The sequence below is a fragment of the Dasypus novemcinctus genome, chromosome 2 (genome assembly GCF_030445035.2).
Source record: "Dasypus novemcinctus isolate mDasNov1 chromosome 2, mDasNov1.1.hap2, whole genome shotgun sequence".
NCBI classification, from domain to species: Eukaryota; Metazoa; Chordata; class Mammalia; order Cingulata; family Dasypodidae; genus Dasypus; species Dasypus novemcinctus.
Window position 1 is genome coordinate 152,628,854 of NC_080674.1, and position 18,963 is coordinate 152,647,816.

The window sequence follows — 18,963 nt, forward strand, 5'->3', positions numbered from 1 at the left end:
ACATACTTGATAATCTAGATTAAATGGACGAATTCCTAGAAACATACAAATTAACAAAACTGATTCAAGAAAAAGTAGAAAATATGAACAGAACTATACAAGTAAAGAGAGAGATTGAATCAGTAATTAAAAACATTTCAACAGAGAAGCAGATGTGGCTCAACTGATAGTGTCTGTCTACCATATGGAGGGCCCAGGATTCGATCCCCAAGGCCTCCTGACCCTTTTGGTAAACTGGCCCACATGCAGTACTGCCATGCCCAAGGAGTACCATGCCACACAGGGGCGCCTCCACATAGGAGTACCCCATGTGCAAGGTGTGCGCCTCACAAGGAGAGCCGCCCGGCATGAAAAAAGCGCAGCCTGCGCAGGAATGGTGGTGCGTACATGGAGAGCTGATACTGCAAGGTGATGCAACAGAAAAGAGATACAGTTTCCCAGTGCCACCTGATAATGCAAGCAGATGCAAAAGAACACACAGCGAATGGACAGAGAGAGCAGACAACAGGGTAAGAAGAGAAATAAATAAAAAATAAATCCTAAAAAAACAAAACAAAACAAAAAACACTTCAACAAAGAAAAGTCCAGGACCAGATGATTTCTACCAAACCTTTAAATAAGAATACCAATTATTCTCAAATTTTTAAAAAATAGAAGAGAATAATTCCTAACTCATTCTATTAGGCCAGTATTATCATGATCCGAACCCAGACAAAGACACCACAAGTTAAGACAACTACAGACAAAATGAATACGGATGCAAATGAATACAGATGCAAATACAGATGCAACAAAATACTAGCAAACTGAATCCAATGGCATATTAAAAGCATTATACCAGGTAAAAAGATGATTGCTGGGGAAGGCGGAAAAGGGGGAGGATGTTGGATATATGGGAATCTCTATATTCTATACGTGACTTTACTGTGACCTAAAACTTTTTTGAAGACACAATAAAAAAAGATGTGAGACACTGAAGAAGACATGGAAGAGACTGTCCTGCCACAGCACATACAGGACAATACCTATTACAGAGATGAAAGGTAAAAAAAAAAAAAAAATTCTATTATTTTGCATTTAATACCTCAACTTATTTTTTACTTTTAGTTTTTCTAAATTATTATGTATTCTATTTTTAATCTTTCAATCTATCATTACTATTTCATTTCCTACTAATTGAATTTAGCAATATGTTAGGCTTCCTTTATGAAGAAGTTTTGGATCACAGAGGGGTTCAATTCTCGCAGGGGAGGAGCATTGGCATGGGGTGTCTTTGATGGGGGATGCATGGGTGGGAGGAAGTTCACCAGGGCATGCCTATAGGGTACATAGATATATTCCAATGCTCAATGGGTATTGACATAGGGGGTGGTAGTTTCATACAACAATCGAGGGAGTGCTGAGTTCCCATCCCAGGAAACTCTGTTGCACTCCCCAATGGAGCAGCAACAATCCCCCAAGTACAGGGGCAAAGACCAACGAAGAAGGATGGTCCAATGACTGGTCCTTGATACTGATGACTGTCCTTACAAGCCTTGTGTGCTTGTAAGTTTCAACTATGCCTAGAGCTGCAGGGTGCCTAAGAGTTACCTCCTGAGAGCCTCCATATTGCTCAAATGTGGTCCCTCTCTAAGCCAAGTTCAGCATGTAAATGCATCACTTTCCCGCAGCATGGGACATGACTCCCGGGAATGAGCCTCCCTGACACTCAGGGATTACTACCAAGCCCTGGCTGGTGATACAACTAGAAAAAGACCTTGAATAAAAGGGGGAAATAATAAAGACAAATGACTTTACATGGCTAAGAGACTTCGAAATGAGTTGGGAGGTCATCTGAGGGTTTGCACTTATGCACATCTCTGCAGGATAGCAGAGACAGCCAAAGTAGATACAATCCCAGGTAGTGGTGCTCCTGAGGGATATGGAGACACCCAAGTCATACAGTCATGGAAGATGGCTCTGGAGTTCAGGGCCTTGCCAGTGGGCCCTACTTTGGAATTTGTGCTCCTGAGTGTGGAGTTGGATGCAGATGTGAATTCTCTATACATGCCTCTTCTGTCATTTTTACTGAACTTGTGGTTGGTGCTGGGGTTGGTGTATGCCCAGGAGACTTGAATCTCTGGACTGTCCATGTGCCAGTTGGGTCCTGAGCCTCAGGAGAGTTGCAACACCTACTCTCCAGTTTGTTGGACTTACCCTGATCAGCTAACAAGGAGGTGAGGATGGTCAACCACCATACCAAGGAACTGAGTCTTCAACTGCAAACAGGAGAATCACGTACATCAGCCGTGTGGGATCTAAGCCCCCTTTCAATTTAGGTGGAGAGGGCATAGCCGTCCCAGGGTCCTCAGGATGGAGGAATAAAATATGGATTAGAGTGTACTTACTGATATTCTACTATAGAATTATTGTGACTCTAGCAATGGAATCATTGATTGGAAGGCAGTGGTCATGGGAGCATGGAGGGCAGGGAGAGGGAAGAAGAGGTGTGATATAGGGGTATTTTCGGGACTTGGAGTTGTCCTGAATGATATTGCAGGGACAGATGCAGGACATAATATATCCTGCCATAACCCACTGAATGGACTGGGAAAGAGTGTAAACTACAATGTAAAGTATAATCCATGTTGTGTAGCAGTGCTCCAAAATGTATTCATCAAATGCAATGAATGTACTAATGAAAGAAGTTGTCAATGTGGGAGGAGTGGGGGGTGTGGAGAGTGGGATATATGGGAACCTCTTGTATTTTTTAATGTAACATTGTGTGTCATCTATATATCTTGAGGGAAAAAAAGAAAGATAATAATAAAAAACAATTCAGGGGGGAAAAAAGCATTATATATGAGGAATGGATGTTACTCAGTGGTTGAGCAACTTCTTCCCATGTATGAAGTCCTTGGTCCAATCCATGGTACTTCCTCAAAAAAAAAATTAAGGGGAACAGGTGTAGTTCAAGTGGTTGAATGCCTGCTTCTCATGTACAAGTCCCAGGTTTGATCTCCAATACCTCCTAAAAAGCAAAAATAAGAACAAACAAACAAATGAAAAAAACTAACTTGGGTGAGCTGATGTAGCACAGTGGTTGGGTGCCGGCTTCCCACATACGAGGTCCCAGGTTCAATCCCCAGCCCTGGTACCTCAGGGGGAAAAAAAAAAAACATTATAATAGGGTTTATCCAAAAAATAAAAGAAAATAAAAAGAAAACCAAGCAATGAAATATGGTATATTAATAGAACTAAGAAAAGGCTATATGAATATTTCAACTGACATAGAAAAAGCACATGACAAAAGCCAATAAAACCCTTTCAAGATTAAAACACTCAGAAAACTAGGAATAGAAGAGAATTTCTTCAACATAATAAACGGCATTTATGAAAAACCTACAGTTATCATAATATTCTGCTGAAAGACGAAAAGCTTTTTCCCCTAAAGAAAGGAAGGCAAGGATGCCCATTTTCACCACTGCTATTTAACACCGTAGAAGTTCTTGCCTGAGTAATTAGGCAAGAAAAAGAAGTAAAAGGCATCTGAATTGAAAAGGGAGGAGTAAAATTATCTCTAATCTCAGATGACATGATCCAATACAGAAAAAATTCTAAAGAAGCCACAAAAAAACTACTGACGGTATTATACAGATTCAGCAAAGTTGCAAGGAATAAGATCAATACACAAAAACAACTTGTACTTCTGAAAAAGGAGTACAAAAAGAAAAAAAACCAAATCAATCCTATACAATAACATCCAAAAGAATGAAATACATAGGGATAAATTTAACAAGGAGGGGTAACACTTATACACCAAAAACTACAAAACAGTGTTACAAGAAATAAAAGAAGACCTAAATAAATGGTAAGACATCCCACACTTAAGACTCAGTATTTTTAATGGTAAATGGTAATACTACCTAAAGCAATCTACAGGTTAAATGTAATCCCTATTGAAATTCCAATGGATGTTTTGTAGAAATGAAAATGCAGATTTTCAAGTTCATATGGAATTAAAAGGGGCCCCAAATAGCAAAAGAATCTAGGAAACGAAGAACAAAGTTCAAAGACACACACTTCCTGATTTCAAAACTAAATACAAAGTTATAGTAATCAAAACTAGAATAAGGAGAGACAAATTGACCAATGGAAGAGAACTGATAATCAGAAATAAATCCATAAAGCTAAGACCAAATGATTTTCAGCAAGGGTGCCAAGACTATTCCATGGGGAAAGAACTATCTTTTCAACAAATAGTACTGTAACAACTGGGTATCTACGTGCAAAAACATGAATTTGGACCCCTACACCTCATGTCATATCCCAAAATTAACTCAAACTGGCTCACAACCTAATATAAGAGTTAAAGCCATAAAACTCTTAAAAAAAAACAGAGGTAAATTTTCATGACCTGGAATTTGGCAGTGGATTCTTAGATATCACAAGAAACAACAGAAAACTCAGAACAACTGCATTTCATCAAAATTTAAAACTTTTGCATATCAAAGGACTTTGTTAAGAAAGTGAAGGACAATCATCTGGAGTAGGGAGAAAATATATGTATAGTATGTATCTGATAAGGATACTTATATGTACAGAGAATTCTTACAACTCAACAACATAAAAAGAAACAACCCAATTTAAAAATGGGCAAAGGACTTGAGTAGACATTTCCCAAAGATAAACATATGGCTAACAAGCACATGGAAAGAGGCTCACCATGGTCAGTTGTTAGGGAAATGCAAATCAAAATCACAATGAGTAAAAAATAATTCAAAATGAAGTACTATTTTACCCCCACTAGGATGGCTAAAATAAAATTTTTTAAAAAAGGAAAATAAGTGTAGCAAGGATGTAGAAAAATTGGCAGCCTCGTGTTGCTGGTGGGAATGTAAAATGGTTCGGCCACTGTGGAAAACTATTTAGTGGTTCCTTGAAAAGTTAAACATAGAAATTGCACTCCTGGTATACACCAAAAGAACTGAAAACTGATACTCAAATACATGTATATATGTGCTCATAGCAGCACTATTCACAATAGCTAAAAGGTGAGAAGAACCCAAATGTCGATCAACAGATGACTGGAAAAACAAATTGTGGCATGTATATAACGTAATATTCAGTCACAAAAAGGAATGAAATAATTATATATGCAACAACACAGATAAACCTTGAAAACATTATGCTAAATGAAAAAAGTGAGAATGCAAAGGATTACATATTTATGATTCTGTATATTTATATGAAATATACAGAATAGGTAAATCCACAGTGACAGAACACAGATGGATGATTGCCAGGGGCTAAAGAGAGCCGGGGAATGGGGAGTTACTGCTTAATGTTTACAGGGTTTCCTTTTGGAGTGGTAAAAATGTTTTAAAACTAGACAGAGGTGGTAATTGCACAATACTGTCAAGGCACTAAATGCCACTGACTTGTTCACTTTAGAGTAATTTTACAAAAAAAAAAAAAAAAGTTCAGCATTTCATTCAATCTAATGTAACCAGTCTCTCCTCTTTTAAAAAAAGGTAACTTTCCCTCCCTATATTGTCTCTCTCATGATTGTAACTAAACTTTGTCCAAAAATCAAAGTTTTCTGTAGAAAAAGTCAATGACAAATATACATAATTTATATTTTTTTCCCTATGGATTCTCTGGCAAGAAAGCAAGGCATTATAAACCCAATAAATTTAGTACAAGGAAATAGTGCTGTAAGTCAAAGTAAACTGTTTTTCTTTTCATTTTTTTTTTTCCTGAACCTATACCAAATAACTTCTATTCTTAAAGCATAGGTTACCGAAGTGGCTGTGGCTCAGTCAGCTGGGCTCCCATCTACCATATGGGAGGCCCTGGGGCCTCCTTATGAAGGGAAGCTGGCTCGAGCACACTGAGGAGCTGACCGCCTGTGTGCTGCTGAGAGCTAGCGCAGCAAGCTCTCAAAGGGAGACAAGCAGATTCAGAAAAAAAAAAAGTGCAGCAAATGGACACATAGAAGAGACAGCAAAAAAAGAGAAAGAAACAAGCCGCAAGGTGGGAATGAATAAACAAACAAATCTTTAAAAAAGAATAGGTTAAATTGGAAATACAAGTCAAAACCAGACCCAGATAAAGAAAATGAGAGACAGAAATCAGCTGTTTAGCAAAAGTAAACTTTGACAACACTTAAAATTAGTCAGGAACATTTTAATTAACAAGCATCAAACGCACTTTACATTGATAACTACAATACTGACAATTGTGACATTTTAAATATTCTTTTCAAAAAAGGTGATTTTCTTTTTCCTGGGAAATGCGGAGACCGAACTATGAGCATTAATGTGGCCAGTCCAAGTCACCACAGTTTAGTTAACGCTAATATCTCAAGAGTTGTTCACTTGTCATGTCTACAATAAAGCAAACTGTGAACTTTTTGTATCTCAATTTTAGCAAATATTTTAGGAGATTTTTTAAAGGCGTATCAGCTTTATTGAGTGCAAACTCATAAAATTCTACATGGGCATCAGTTTGTTTTTTTTTTTTCTTCAAGTGCACCTGGTTTAAGTACACAGACAAATTTTCTTTTCTAATTCCTTGGAAAAATACTTCCATAATAAGTCTTATGTCTGCTCTGGCTGGGTTGTTTTTAAGAAAGATAATTAGCTCTGTGAATAGTTTTCTACTGTTTATTTTTTAAAAATCTGTCAAAAACATCATAATATAATTTGCAAGGAAAAAGGGTATTTTTTAAAGTCTGCAAAACAGGGAAGAAATAATACATCTTATTTTTATAAGCATGAAACTTAAAACTAGTCAAACTGCAGGTAAATCCAATATAGTATTCAAAAGTTCTATAAAAGTGAACAAAAGATACATATTTACTTCCATTGCTCCAATGGTCAAATGTTAAATCTGCACAAGAGTCACGTTGTAGCAGTTTGCTGGTCCAATTTAAGAGTTCAAGGTAATTTGTGTGTATTTTGCCCACTGATGTTCACATTCCAAGTAAATTCAGTTCAAAAGACAGAAATTAGGGCAAAGACTCCATATAACAAAGCGCAAGGATATGCTACTAGTAGTTGCTGTCCTTCCATGGCTAATGCAGAAATAAAAATTTTCGAAGCAGAAAAACTACACCATCCAATAATTCCAGAAGTGAGAATGACTCCTACCATTCCTCTGTAAACAAAAAGAGAGAATAAATAAATAAAGGAAGGTGGAAAAAGGAAATAAATGATTTGTTTATATAAGAATCTTACCACCACTTATTCTAAAGAAAAGCATTTTAAAATTCAGATGAAGGCATCTGCAGAAATCAAAGTCTTTTTCAAATGCTAAAATTTACCTTACAGTGAATTCAGTAATACTGAATCATTTCATGTGATTAAAAACTCCTTTATAACTATATTTTGCACTCTTGCAATGGGTTTCTCGACCTTGGCACTACAGACATTTGGGCTGAATAATTTTTTGTTGTGAGGGGCTAGTTTGGGCATTGTTAGGATATATAGCAGCATCCCTGGTCTCTACTCATTAAATGCCAATAACACTAAGTGAGCTGTGAAAATTAAAATTGTCTCCAGACAATTTCCCTGGGAGGCAAAATCACTCCTGTCAAATGTTCCCTGGGAGGCAAAATCACTCCTGGTTGTGAAACACTGTTTTAGTAGAAAATAGCTTCCTCTGTAAAATTCAAATATAAAAATATAAATTCTAATCAAATGAGGAGAGTGAAACAGTTTCTACAGTGAATATCTGAAGCATAATTATCCAGAGCAAGAATACTGTTAAGTCAATCATCTTCTCAAATTTCTAGTATCAAACAAATAGTTGATATATGCTCTTCCCCTAAATCTTTCTGTGACAAAGTTCAATCATTTGTATTGCCTAGTACTAACCACAAGAAGGAATTTGAACTGCACTGAGAAGATGCACACTAGCCAGAAAAGGAACTTTCTTAGCAATAATTTACATACATTTTTTTAAACCTAATCTATACATTATTTTAAATTACACACATTTAAAAGTTCTTACAAACACATCTGAGAATATGGTAGGCTAGTAGCAGCCTCCTGCCACAGAAGGAATATGTTTCATTTTCAGTTAAAAAGCTGCCAAACAGGGAGAATTTATTTAATATTGATAAGCTTAGCATATGCCCAAAGGCTTAAAGAAATCAGATTTGGTCTAAAAATATCAAGAGAGGGTAAGTATAATTTAAACACTCTAATGACATGACCTTTTCCTCACAGTATTTAGGTTAATAACAATCACCATCGTTTGATTCATATTCATTACTGCTGTGACACTGGTTAGTAAATACAAAAACAGTGAAATTCTATATCATAGATAAAAGTAGAGAAGACAAGGAAGAATTTTTAATTTGTTCTCATTTCCACTGTAAATTATCCCAAAGCATCTAGCATACTGCTCACCCATGGGAGGCACTGTGTGATATTTGCTGAAATGATTTATGTGATGTGGTGAATCCTATTATATAAAATTGGTCAATCCAACCCAAAAATAAAGATCAGTACTTACTGCAAAGAAAATACTACTGCAAAGCTGGAAAGCAGGATCATGGGAAGAAGACAATATCCAAGGACACTTGCCACACAACCAAATGAAACACCTGTCATACTCATTAAATTTAATAAACAAAACATTCCTAGACATCCAATTGCACTGATCCCATATACATAGCCAAACTGGATTTTGCCAGCCTATAAATGAAGAAAATAATACAGGTTAAAGGGTAAAAAGTAAATTATTTTTGGGCTTATTTCACCTAAAATGATACATGGAGAAGATATTCAATTAGCACCTACTCAATATAAAAATCTAGAGGTTATCTGTTCTTTATTCAAAGAAGTAAAAGGCTGAACTATACATCTTCTTTAAGACATTTAAAGTATCCCTTTCCAATATACAGATGTTTAGTTTTATATTTTTCCAGATAGCATTTGAGTTTGGCATAGAACTGAACAAATAAAGAGATAAAATCATGACACAATCACCTACAGCAGTAAATTTCTAAAATGAACTCCGGCAGATTCTAAGCAAATAAACTACAGAGACAAGATGAAAAGCCATTCAGAATGTTTGGACAGTAGGTAATATAACTTTAAAGTACCCATTTTCTGCCAAAAATGGCAAAAAGCAATTTATTCTCATTTGTAGATGTTGTTATAATTTTTAGCAGCAAAAATAATTTCATCATTCACTTTATAGTAATGTCAGAGGAACTAAGAGAAAGGAAGCAGGATAAGCAGGAAGCCAGGGTTTTGTGGGAAAGAGGAGGCAAGAAAGAAAAAAAAAACATATTAAACAACTAGGCAAGAGGAATATAATGGAAGATGGTTTTCCTTTCATGACTTTTCCAAATCGTTCTTTGATTTATACAGCCCTTTGACTAAAAAAATTCTTATCAATTCCACTCCTGAAAAAGTCATCATTAAGAGTCTTAGGACAGCAAAGTTTGGCTAAAGTGGAACTACTTTAGTCTTAGTCAAATGTGTGAACAGAACCACTGAATTCAGATTACAATAATACTAAAAATAGTCCACAAAGATTTCAAAAAGTTCTCTGTCAGATTTTTGTACACAAAACACAATGGCAAGAAAGTTTTTACAGATTAAGTGGGAAAATACTTGGGATTTTGGTCAGATTCAGTATTTACTTGTAAATACTTGATTATGAGTATACAAATTTGAGAAAGCTCAACTGAGTTCACTGATGAGTTCATTCATTTTATTCATAAAACCTCATATTTGTATAATACTTTTAACTTTTTAAAGTGTTATCACATACGCTCTCATCCTTTATCTCTAAAATAATCCTATTAGGTGTGCTGCATAAATTATCTACCAGAGGGAGTTGAAAATTGAAATGAGTTGCTCAAGGACAAAATAGAAGTAGTGAGCTCACTTAGGTCTTCTGACTAAAAATACCACGTTCGATTCATTATATTTTTAATTTACATATCTTTACAGTCAAGGAAATAATATGAAAATTTTTTAACCATTTGAAGATACTGATCGTATGGCTTTTGCAATAGGCTTTAACATTCCTGGGGTAGGGGTGGGTATGAAGAGTAAAACTTGTTGCCTTTTAATGTTTCAGTTCATTAAAAAATAAATACAGGAAAGTCACCACCACCACTACAACAAAACACTATTCAGGTCTAGATTTTTTTTTTTTAAGTTTTTTTTTTTTAAAGACACAAATAGGTTAAAAAACTCTGTAAATAACTGAAAAGTGAGAAGGAATTCTGCTGAGAGATTAAAGCCACATGTTATTTATTATTTTTTGCTTTTTTCCTATTTGGATACTTTTGGAAAAGGATTTGATCTCTAAATCTGCTCTATTTCTTATCAGAGGAGAATGATGAATAGGTGTAAATCTGAGCAATTCAATACTATTCAAAACACATCAAAGACCTGAGGTATACCCAAAGTCTTGAAATTTAAAGACTGCTCTTTAATCTTAAATTAGAACTAAAGCTAAAGTCTTACCAGTAACAATGTGGCTCCAAATGCAAGACAAAAAACCATTGGCCCTGCCAAATCAGTCTCATTCATGATGCTGCCATCTGCTACCTTTAATGGATGTAACACTGTGAGTGTTTTTTGCCAGATGTGGTCAAAATTGATACCTAATTCTAAGAGAAAAGAAAATAAGGAAATCATTCAGGATTTGTGATATACCTTTAATTTACCAGAATCTATATTAGAACAGCAGACAATGTGAAATAACTAGCACCAAGAGAGGATCTAGTAATATGACATGATATTACTTGTCAAGTTCTCAATACCAGTTTTTCACTGTGTGTGGTGCTTATCCTACAAAGAGCCAATTGTTGGTTTGGTGCTGGAAAAGGGCTTGAGTATGATGGAATAGACTCTCATTACATCTCTCAGCCACAATTGTATAGCAAAGAATGTATGGACAGGATTAATAGTAAGGTCTTCAGGAGCATCTGGGGGCCCAGTGAAATTGTATACAAACTAAGTCTCTATGTACATATATGCAATTTTCTGAAGAGAACATCAATAACTTTCATTAGCCTTTCAAAAGGTATCTAGTCAAAAAAAAAAAGTATGTTAGAACTATTACTGTATTATAGATTTTTGAAGTTCTCTGAATACAATTTGAAGATCAACATACTGTTCAGTGATGTCACTAATTCTGCCAGCTTATTTCCATGCAGAATAAGCAACTCTATTTTATATCTTCACCATTCTTTCACTGATAAAATGTAACCAATGGTTTTGAGTAAAAATCGATGCTCATACCAATGTAATTATATTGACATGCATTATTATCATGTATAAAGGTCTACTAAAAATCTGATCCCCTCTGGCCCAATGTGGTTTCATATACACTCTGTTCACAATGGACCATTTTGTAGATAACTTTCAAAGGAAAGGACAATTTAGGATTAGGATTTGTCATCACCACCCACCTGGCTATTATACAGTACTATAAAGTGCAGCAACAAATCCTACCTTCTAATAAAGGCGGCTCATCCTCAAAGTTGTTTCCATAGAATGACTGAGGTGTGGTTGGAGTGAATGCCTGAGTTGGCTGGAAAATCTGCCCAGTGTAGGGCTGCTGTGGCTGCATCATGTCTGGAGGGACAAATCGGCCCTGCTGTGCATAGTCATAGCCACCATACTGTCTGTAAATCAAAGAAAGTTATAGTACTCAGAATTATATAGTACTCTCCCCAACAGCTGACATCCTCTATATTCCTAAATTTTCATTTTTGGCAGCTAGGGAATCTTGGTTATGCAATTCCTAGAATACCTACTTTGCCAGTTTTAATATATGTGACTGAAACGATTAAACATATTATAACAACCTTTTTGTAAAGTTACTATGGACAAAGTACTGCTATTAAGGTGTTTAATATAAATTGTATCATGTTATCCTCACTACAACCCTATGTCGTAGATATTACTGTTCTCCCCATTATAGAGATGAAACTGAAATTAAGAGTTAAAATAGCTTGCCCATTGTGATGCTAGGATTCAAAATAAGCTGTCTGATTCTAGTAGCCAACTCAACACTTGTAATAAAAATCACTCTAAAATCCTACCTTACAGAGATGGCTGTAATATTTTGTTCTGCATGTACATTTTTGCTAGTCTTTTTGGCATGCAAATATATTGATTTCTATTTGCACACATACACTTACTGCAAGTTGGTGGAACTAGGACAAGAAATCACATTTCCTGATTTAGTACAATATGCTATTGTATTGACTGCTGTTAGGATTTACCAGAAATCCACCTGTGAGTTTATGAAACAGCTAGAAAAACGCCATATGGACGTTTCTACAATATGCATAAATGGATAACATTCTATTCTGAGAGAGAATGAACATGTTACATAAAACACAAAAAATAATGCTATAGACCAGCAATCCTTAAATTCTTTGGTCTAGGGACCCCTTTGTATGCTTAAAAATTATTGAGTACCCCAAAAACTTTTTGCTTATATGGATTATATCTATCATCACATACCATATTAGAAATTAAAACTGAGAAATCTTTAAGGTATTTACTAATTCATTTAAAAATTGTAATATGTCCCATTCGTACTAGTATCAGTAATTTTTTGAGATAAAAAACTGTTACAGTTTTGAAAATCTCATTAAAGTCTGGTTTAATAGAACACAGCTAGAGTACTGTGTCTGGGGAAACGGACTTGGCCCAGTGGTTAGGGTGTCCGTCTACCACATGGGAGGTCCAAGGTTCAAACCCTGGGCCTCCTTGACCCGTGTAGAGCTGGCCCATGTGCAGTGCTGATGTGCGCAAGTAGTGCCCTGCCACGCAGGGGTGTCCCCCGCGTAGGGGAGCCCCACGCGCAAGGAGTGCACCCATGAGGAGAGCCGCCCGGCGTGAAAGTGCAGCCTGCCCAGGAATGGTGCCGCCCACACTTCCCGTGCCGCTGACAACAACAGAAGCGGACAAAGAAACAAGACCCAGCAAATAGACACAGAGAACAGACAACCCGGAGGGGTGTGGGGGGGTGGGAGATTAAATAAATAAATAAATCTTTAAAAAAAAAAATAGAGTACTGTGTCTGCTACTCCATTCAATTTGTTGTGATATGTTCTAGTTGAAGTATCATAAGAAAATCTAGCCTTAGAGACATAGTTGAAAAAAGAGGAGTATGTGAATAACCTTTTCAGATTACTGTGGATATTCTTTTTGATGATACACCAAAACTCAAAATAAAGTGGTAGTTTTTTAAACTAAAGTTGCAGTGTGGAAACTGAAATAATATCCAGGAACTTTTTATACTCTTGCATATAAAATTCATTGATTGTCTTGTACTTTGAATGGATGTTTTACCCATATGGTTTTATAACATCATGCATTGGTCATTTGGAAAATATTGACTCAGTGAGTAACAGAGATCCTCCAAATAGTGACACATTTCATTCTACAATATACAGAAAAAAAAAAATCATATTTGTTAATATCACAGTGCTCTCATCAAAAATGGTTATCTGCCTGGAAGCTGACAAGTTCATGGTAATGGGTACAAGGCTTCCAAAATCCTCATTTCTGCCTACAAGTTAAAATTTTTATCATTGGTAACACACATTGTCAGTTGTCTTCCTTTAAGTGACATGCATGCTTCATTCATTTTTGAAAAAATATCTGCCAAATACTCAAGTCTGAAAAATCAGTGTCTGTCTGTTGTTCTTTCAAATAAAAATGGTGAATGGCATTCCATGAAAATAAGTCATCCTGCAGCTCAAACAATTGCACAGGTGCTTTACTAAACACAACCGTTATAATTTAGTATAGAGTAGAAGTATTTTGTGACTATTTCCAATTTGTGAAACAGAATATTAAAAGGATGTGTACTCAAGAGTCAGAATTTCATATTCTTAGTGCTTAATCAAGGGTATTAATAAGTGAAACTGGCTTTTCCCCCACATGTGTGGTGGTGAAGAATATATGACTACTAGAAAAATGTGATGCCACTGCCTTGATTCACACACGTGCAGTAGTTTTGAAAACCACTGCTTTTGCAACATCAATGCAAATGTCACCATACCACACCTAAAAAGGTAAATAATGTCTTAGTGTTGTTATCAAAATAGTTTTGATCTCAGGGACTCTCTGAAAGGTCTTAAGGATCCTTTGAAGACTTAAGGTCTACAGTCAATATACTGATAACCACAGATATAGCTCTATAAATTTCACATAAGGAAGAGAACTACCACACGCATATGAATTTCATAGTCAAGATACAAGGGGAGAAAAACAACAGTGTTAAGCACCATAAAATTTCATTATTTTCTTCTGGCAGAGCCTGGTCAGAAAAATTCCTGACTTGCTTGCTTCTGCTGGTTTTCAGTTAAAACATGGTAGGGTAGGCATGATCATTACAGACTAAATCAACACTTTCACAGCAGGAAAAGTAGCAGAGACTAAGCACTTTCACAAGCACTTGTACCAACAGCAAAGAATGTAAAAGTCTCTTAACATATTATGTTGATTACCTAAATTCATGAAAACCCTCAGATATCCCAAAAAGTTATTAGTTAAACCAAGGTTGAAAAAATACTAGAGGTCAATATTTTAAAAAGTTTGCAACTAGTATACTGTATATTTTATAGGCATATCTAGAATATAATGTGGGATCTGACCCAACATGACATTATAACTTGACAGAATGTGACCTTTTTCTTTTCTCTTTTTTAAGTTAGGCCAGTAATTTATTAGGGAATGCGGAGAAGAGAAATGGGAGAAAATAAAGGATCATGGGTCCCAGGTAGAGAGGAAGGGGCTGAAGAGTGATAAAGAGGGCTGATTTACAGACTACAATTCTCCATTATAGATTATAAATCCCCAGATTTATTTGTGTATTGATCTTGGTGGGGTGGATGTGGAGAAAGCCAGAAGAGGGGAGAAGAAGGCAAGAGTAGGGGGAGGGAGAAGGCAAGACCAGGGGGCTAGAAAGCAAGACCAGGGACCTTTGTTTTTTGTAATTAATTTACAAATGCTACCTATGAACTATCCATAGGAAAAAAACAAAAAACATGCAAAGCGTTACAGTTGACTCCATAGGGTAAAAACAGAACTCTGAACTGAAAATAAGTCAAGTCAAACGTGAAGACAATCTAAGTATTATCATATTTGAACGTAGATTTCTGTTACCAACAGAGCTAAAAGTTATCAACAGATTTTTGCTCTCGAGTTAGCAAACTAAACAGAGTATTATATGATTAACAGAGTTGGATGCTTAAAATGCCTCTTGGAAATGTAACTGAATGTATACACTTGGAAGAGTCCAATTTTCCATAGAGCTGATATCCAAACTGATAGCTGCTAAGACATTAAGTTTCTTGTTTTCCCAAGCATTATCCCATAATCACTAACCGGCAGTGAAGATTTAATATAATCACCAGGAATAAAATTTTTTTGTTAGTACCGAAGCAATGCTAGTTTGGTTGCAACAGAAATTTGAAGAAAATAGTTGGCAAAAGAATATCTAAGCAACTGCTGTGTGGAGAAGTGAAATAAGGCAATGATAGATGGAATGATAAGTCACACTTAAAAGTGATGCAAACATGGGCATGAAAGGAAAGGAAGGCATTGACAGAGGTACCTAAGAGGTTGCAATCTAAATGAAATAGTCTGTTTGAGTTCAAACATCATTCAATTAATGCAGGCCTGCCTGCTGAAAGAGATAGGTTCTCCAAAGCCCTACTGTTGTTATAGTCAAGAATTCATTAGATGACCCCTGGCCAATCTCACATGCATTTGGTGATGCAGAGCAATCACCAAAAAATATTTATTTAGGTAAACTGGTGAAATGAAAATCTCTCAATATGATGCTTCCAATTTCTGCCCAATTAATTAATCTAAAGAGATGAACCTTCAATGGTAATTGAGAATGTAACAGAAAGGAAAAATGTGATTCATAGAGAGTATTTTTCACATGCTCACTTTCATTTTTCAATCATTAAGTTTTAGGGGGGAAAAAACTGAGAATAAAATATATCACATATTCAAAGGAGCTATGTGTTACAAAGAGTATATCCTATCCAAGACAGGCTATGCTATGGGCTGAACTTTTTTGTTTGTTTCTTTCTTTCTTTTTTAAATTCTCAGATTTATTAATTCAAACACATTCTAGTATTACATGATTCTTACTGGCTAACAGGATACACAACCTTTCCTTTCCCTCATCCTGGCATGATCTCCATGAGGTTTTTAATTCAGGGTGCATAGATGACATCGAATGATGCATGCACTGCCTGAAGTTTTACACACATTTATGTGTGTTTAAGTAAGTTTATGTGAGCGTTTCTGGGAAAGAGACCCACAATCTTCATAGGAGTCTTAAAAAAAAAAGTTAAACAATACTGGTACAGAGAATTCCTTTACCAGATTGGAAGGTGATAATATTAACTCTAAGGTCATAAGAGACAAAGGACATGTATTAGAAGAGATGGACAGAAAACCTTTAGTTAATGTGTTCTGGCCACAAACACCAGGAAAGATAAAAAGATCAGGGTTTTTTGTTTTGTTTTGTTTTTGTTTGTTTTTTTTTAAGTAGAAGGCCTAAAGCAGGAGTTCTTAAAACTTTTTTGTTCCATGGACCCCTCTGACAGTCAGGTGAAAATCACAGACTCCCTCCTAAGTACACACTATACTCTGTATTATTTAATAAATATATCACATCTGCACCAACACATCCCCATAAGAATAATGCTTTTTTGAATTTCAATTTAAGTTCACAGACCCCTTGTTAAGAACCCCTAGCCTTAAAGGCTTTGGATATCCCTCTTCAATCATCTATAACTGACAACTTGTGCAACATAAGGTTTCAGTAGGAGGAGTAATCTGCTATATGAAAATCACCTGACAATTCATAATAGGGACCATACAGTGCTAAACAATGTCACTAAGCACATTCTGCTAACACTGATAAAGTCTGAAAGTTAGACTTAAACTGCTAAACAAGTCTTCAAGAGATTTTAATTTTTAATCCCATGAATTATATAGCCTATCATCTACATACCTGAACCTGCCATCCACATCTTAAATGATGTGGAAATATTTTTACTAGGAAAAACTGATTCCCAACAGGCTACTTTTCCACCTACTGCACACCTGAAGATTCTGCAGAAGATATTAAACTGCAGAACTTCGAATCCAAACCAGTTTCACAGGATCTCTCCAGTGAAGGAAGAAGATTATGAACATTAACCTTATTGATAAGGGACATGTCCCCAAAATGTTTTAGGCAGAACAAAATACTCTGCATACATGCTTTCCCTGCAAGTTAGATTAAATTAATTGCCAAAGCTGAAAAGTTACTTGCTATAGGGTCCTCCACTTCCTCCATAATCATAGGACTGTTGGGATTGGTCATCGATGCTGTAACTTGTCTGGTAAAAATCCGTGTTGAAGTTATCAAAGCCCGACATTGCAAACCACCTGCAATAAAAGAGAAATGACAAATACTACTAGTGCCGCAGGCCCTATTAATTCGGGAAGAAAAAACACTTAATATTTTGCTTAAATTAGTATCCCCTGAAGGCATCAAGGATTTCTTTTAGAATTTTAAGGGGCAGCATTTGGAGGACGGGCCTCCTTGAGGGAGGGAATGTCCTAAATCGAGGTCCTGGGGAAACCTCCACCTCAAGGACTTGATATACCTTAGACGCGGGGCGGAGAAGGTGAGAGGAGTGATTCCGTGACAGCCTAAAATATCAACAACAAAGATGATGCCTCACCCTGGGACAGCGCTTTACAACTGACAACGCGGCTGTCTTTTTGCAAATTACGGCCCGCGGCCTTCCAGCAAAGTACAGAGCTCTGGAAGGCCGCACCAGAGGTGCAGGGGCCACGTCAGAAGCAAGGGTCTGAAAGGGAGTGAAGGTCTAAAGAAAAATAACCAGGGCACGGCGCCGAAATATGGCAACAAGGCGTGCCGCTCTGATGTGGGGAGAAGTCGAACAGTGTGCTTACAGACCTGGGACACTCACCAAGCGCGGCTGCGACGGCGGCAACAGCTTCAGCAGCCCCAGATTCCACCCCCAACCTCAGTTTCAGACCCTGAACTGGCCCCGTTGCTACGTGTCACAGGACCAAAGAACTGCTTCCGGGGCACGCCAGCTCGCGGAAGCGAATTGTCAAGTTTTGCTCTTTTTGGTAGGACGCCGGCGGGGACCAAAGTATGGGGCATGCGCAGTATAGACAGACTAGGTCTGTGGCGGGCCAATGGGAAGAGGGGCAATAGCGGTGGAGGCAGGAAGGCGCAGGCGCAACAAATACCAGTTACTAGTTGGGAGGAGGGAAAATTTCTCAGCAGAGGTAGGGTTCGCAATAAGTAGAAACAGTGAAATGCAACCCAGGGCGCTCCTCACTTGCCCACAAGCTATAGATCCTTTCTCTCTCTGGACGCTGTGCTAAGTGGTTTACATGTATCATTTTATTTAATCCTCACAACCTAATGACATTTTAAAAAATCCTCGCAACCTAATTACTCTTATTTATAAATGAGGGTATCGAAATTAATTCATTCAGTATTGCACGGCAGTTTTGTGCTAGCTTCTGGGAATACTGTGCTGGATACAAGGTAGGTGAATCTCACCACCAGCTGCTCTTGGGGCAGAAGACTAATCAAACATAAAGTAGTTGTAAAATTGCTACTAATATTCTTAAGCCCTCCATAATTCTTTGAAAGGTGTTATTTTTATCTGGGAAGGAGCCAAGAAAGCCTCTGTAAGAGAGTGATGATCAAAATGGTTCATAGCGATTACTTGAAGAAAAGGGAGAAACAAAGAAGGGAAAAGAAAGAGGGCATGACTGGTCAGGCAGATAGAACAGCTTGGGCAAGGGCAGGGATGAGAGACACTGTAATATAAGCAGAGACCTAAATCAGGGTTTCTCAGCCTCAACACTATTGACATTTTGGTCCAGATAACTCTTTGATGGTGACAGTGGAGGTGACTTGTGCAATGTA

The 18,963-nt window shown here is 36.8% G+C and overlaps 1 protein-coding gene across 2 annotated transcripts; it reads right to left on the bottom strand.

The window, feature by feature from the left end:
- Positions 1–6,147: 6,147 nt before the first annotated feature.
- Positions 6,148–18,124, bottom strand: YIPF5 (Yip1 domain family member 5). Of its 2 annotated transcripts, none has more exons than XM_004452631.5 (6): positions 17,984–18,124; positions 17,313–17,432; positions 11,469–11,641; positions 10,476–10,621; positions 8,503–8,684; positions 6,148–7,140 (listed from the first exon to the last, which is right to left on the bottom strand). In XM_004452631.5, exons 2-6 carry the CDS (start codon positions 17,420–17,422, stop codon positions 6,978–6,980), a joined length of 774 nt encoding a protein of 257 aa, XP_004452688.1. In that variant the 5' UTR covers positions 17,423–17,432; positions 17,984–18,124; the 3' UTR covers positions 6,148–6,977. The 2 variants fall into 2 exon arrangements, with proteins under 2 accessions (XP_004452688.1, XP_012378457.1); XM_012523003.4 differs by having other exon boundaries at positions 17,971–18,101.
- Between the last annotated feature and the right edge of the window lie 839 nt (positions 18,125–18,963).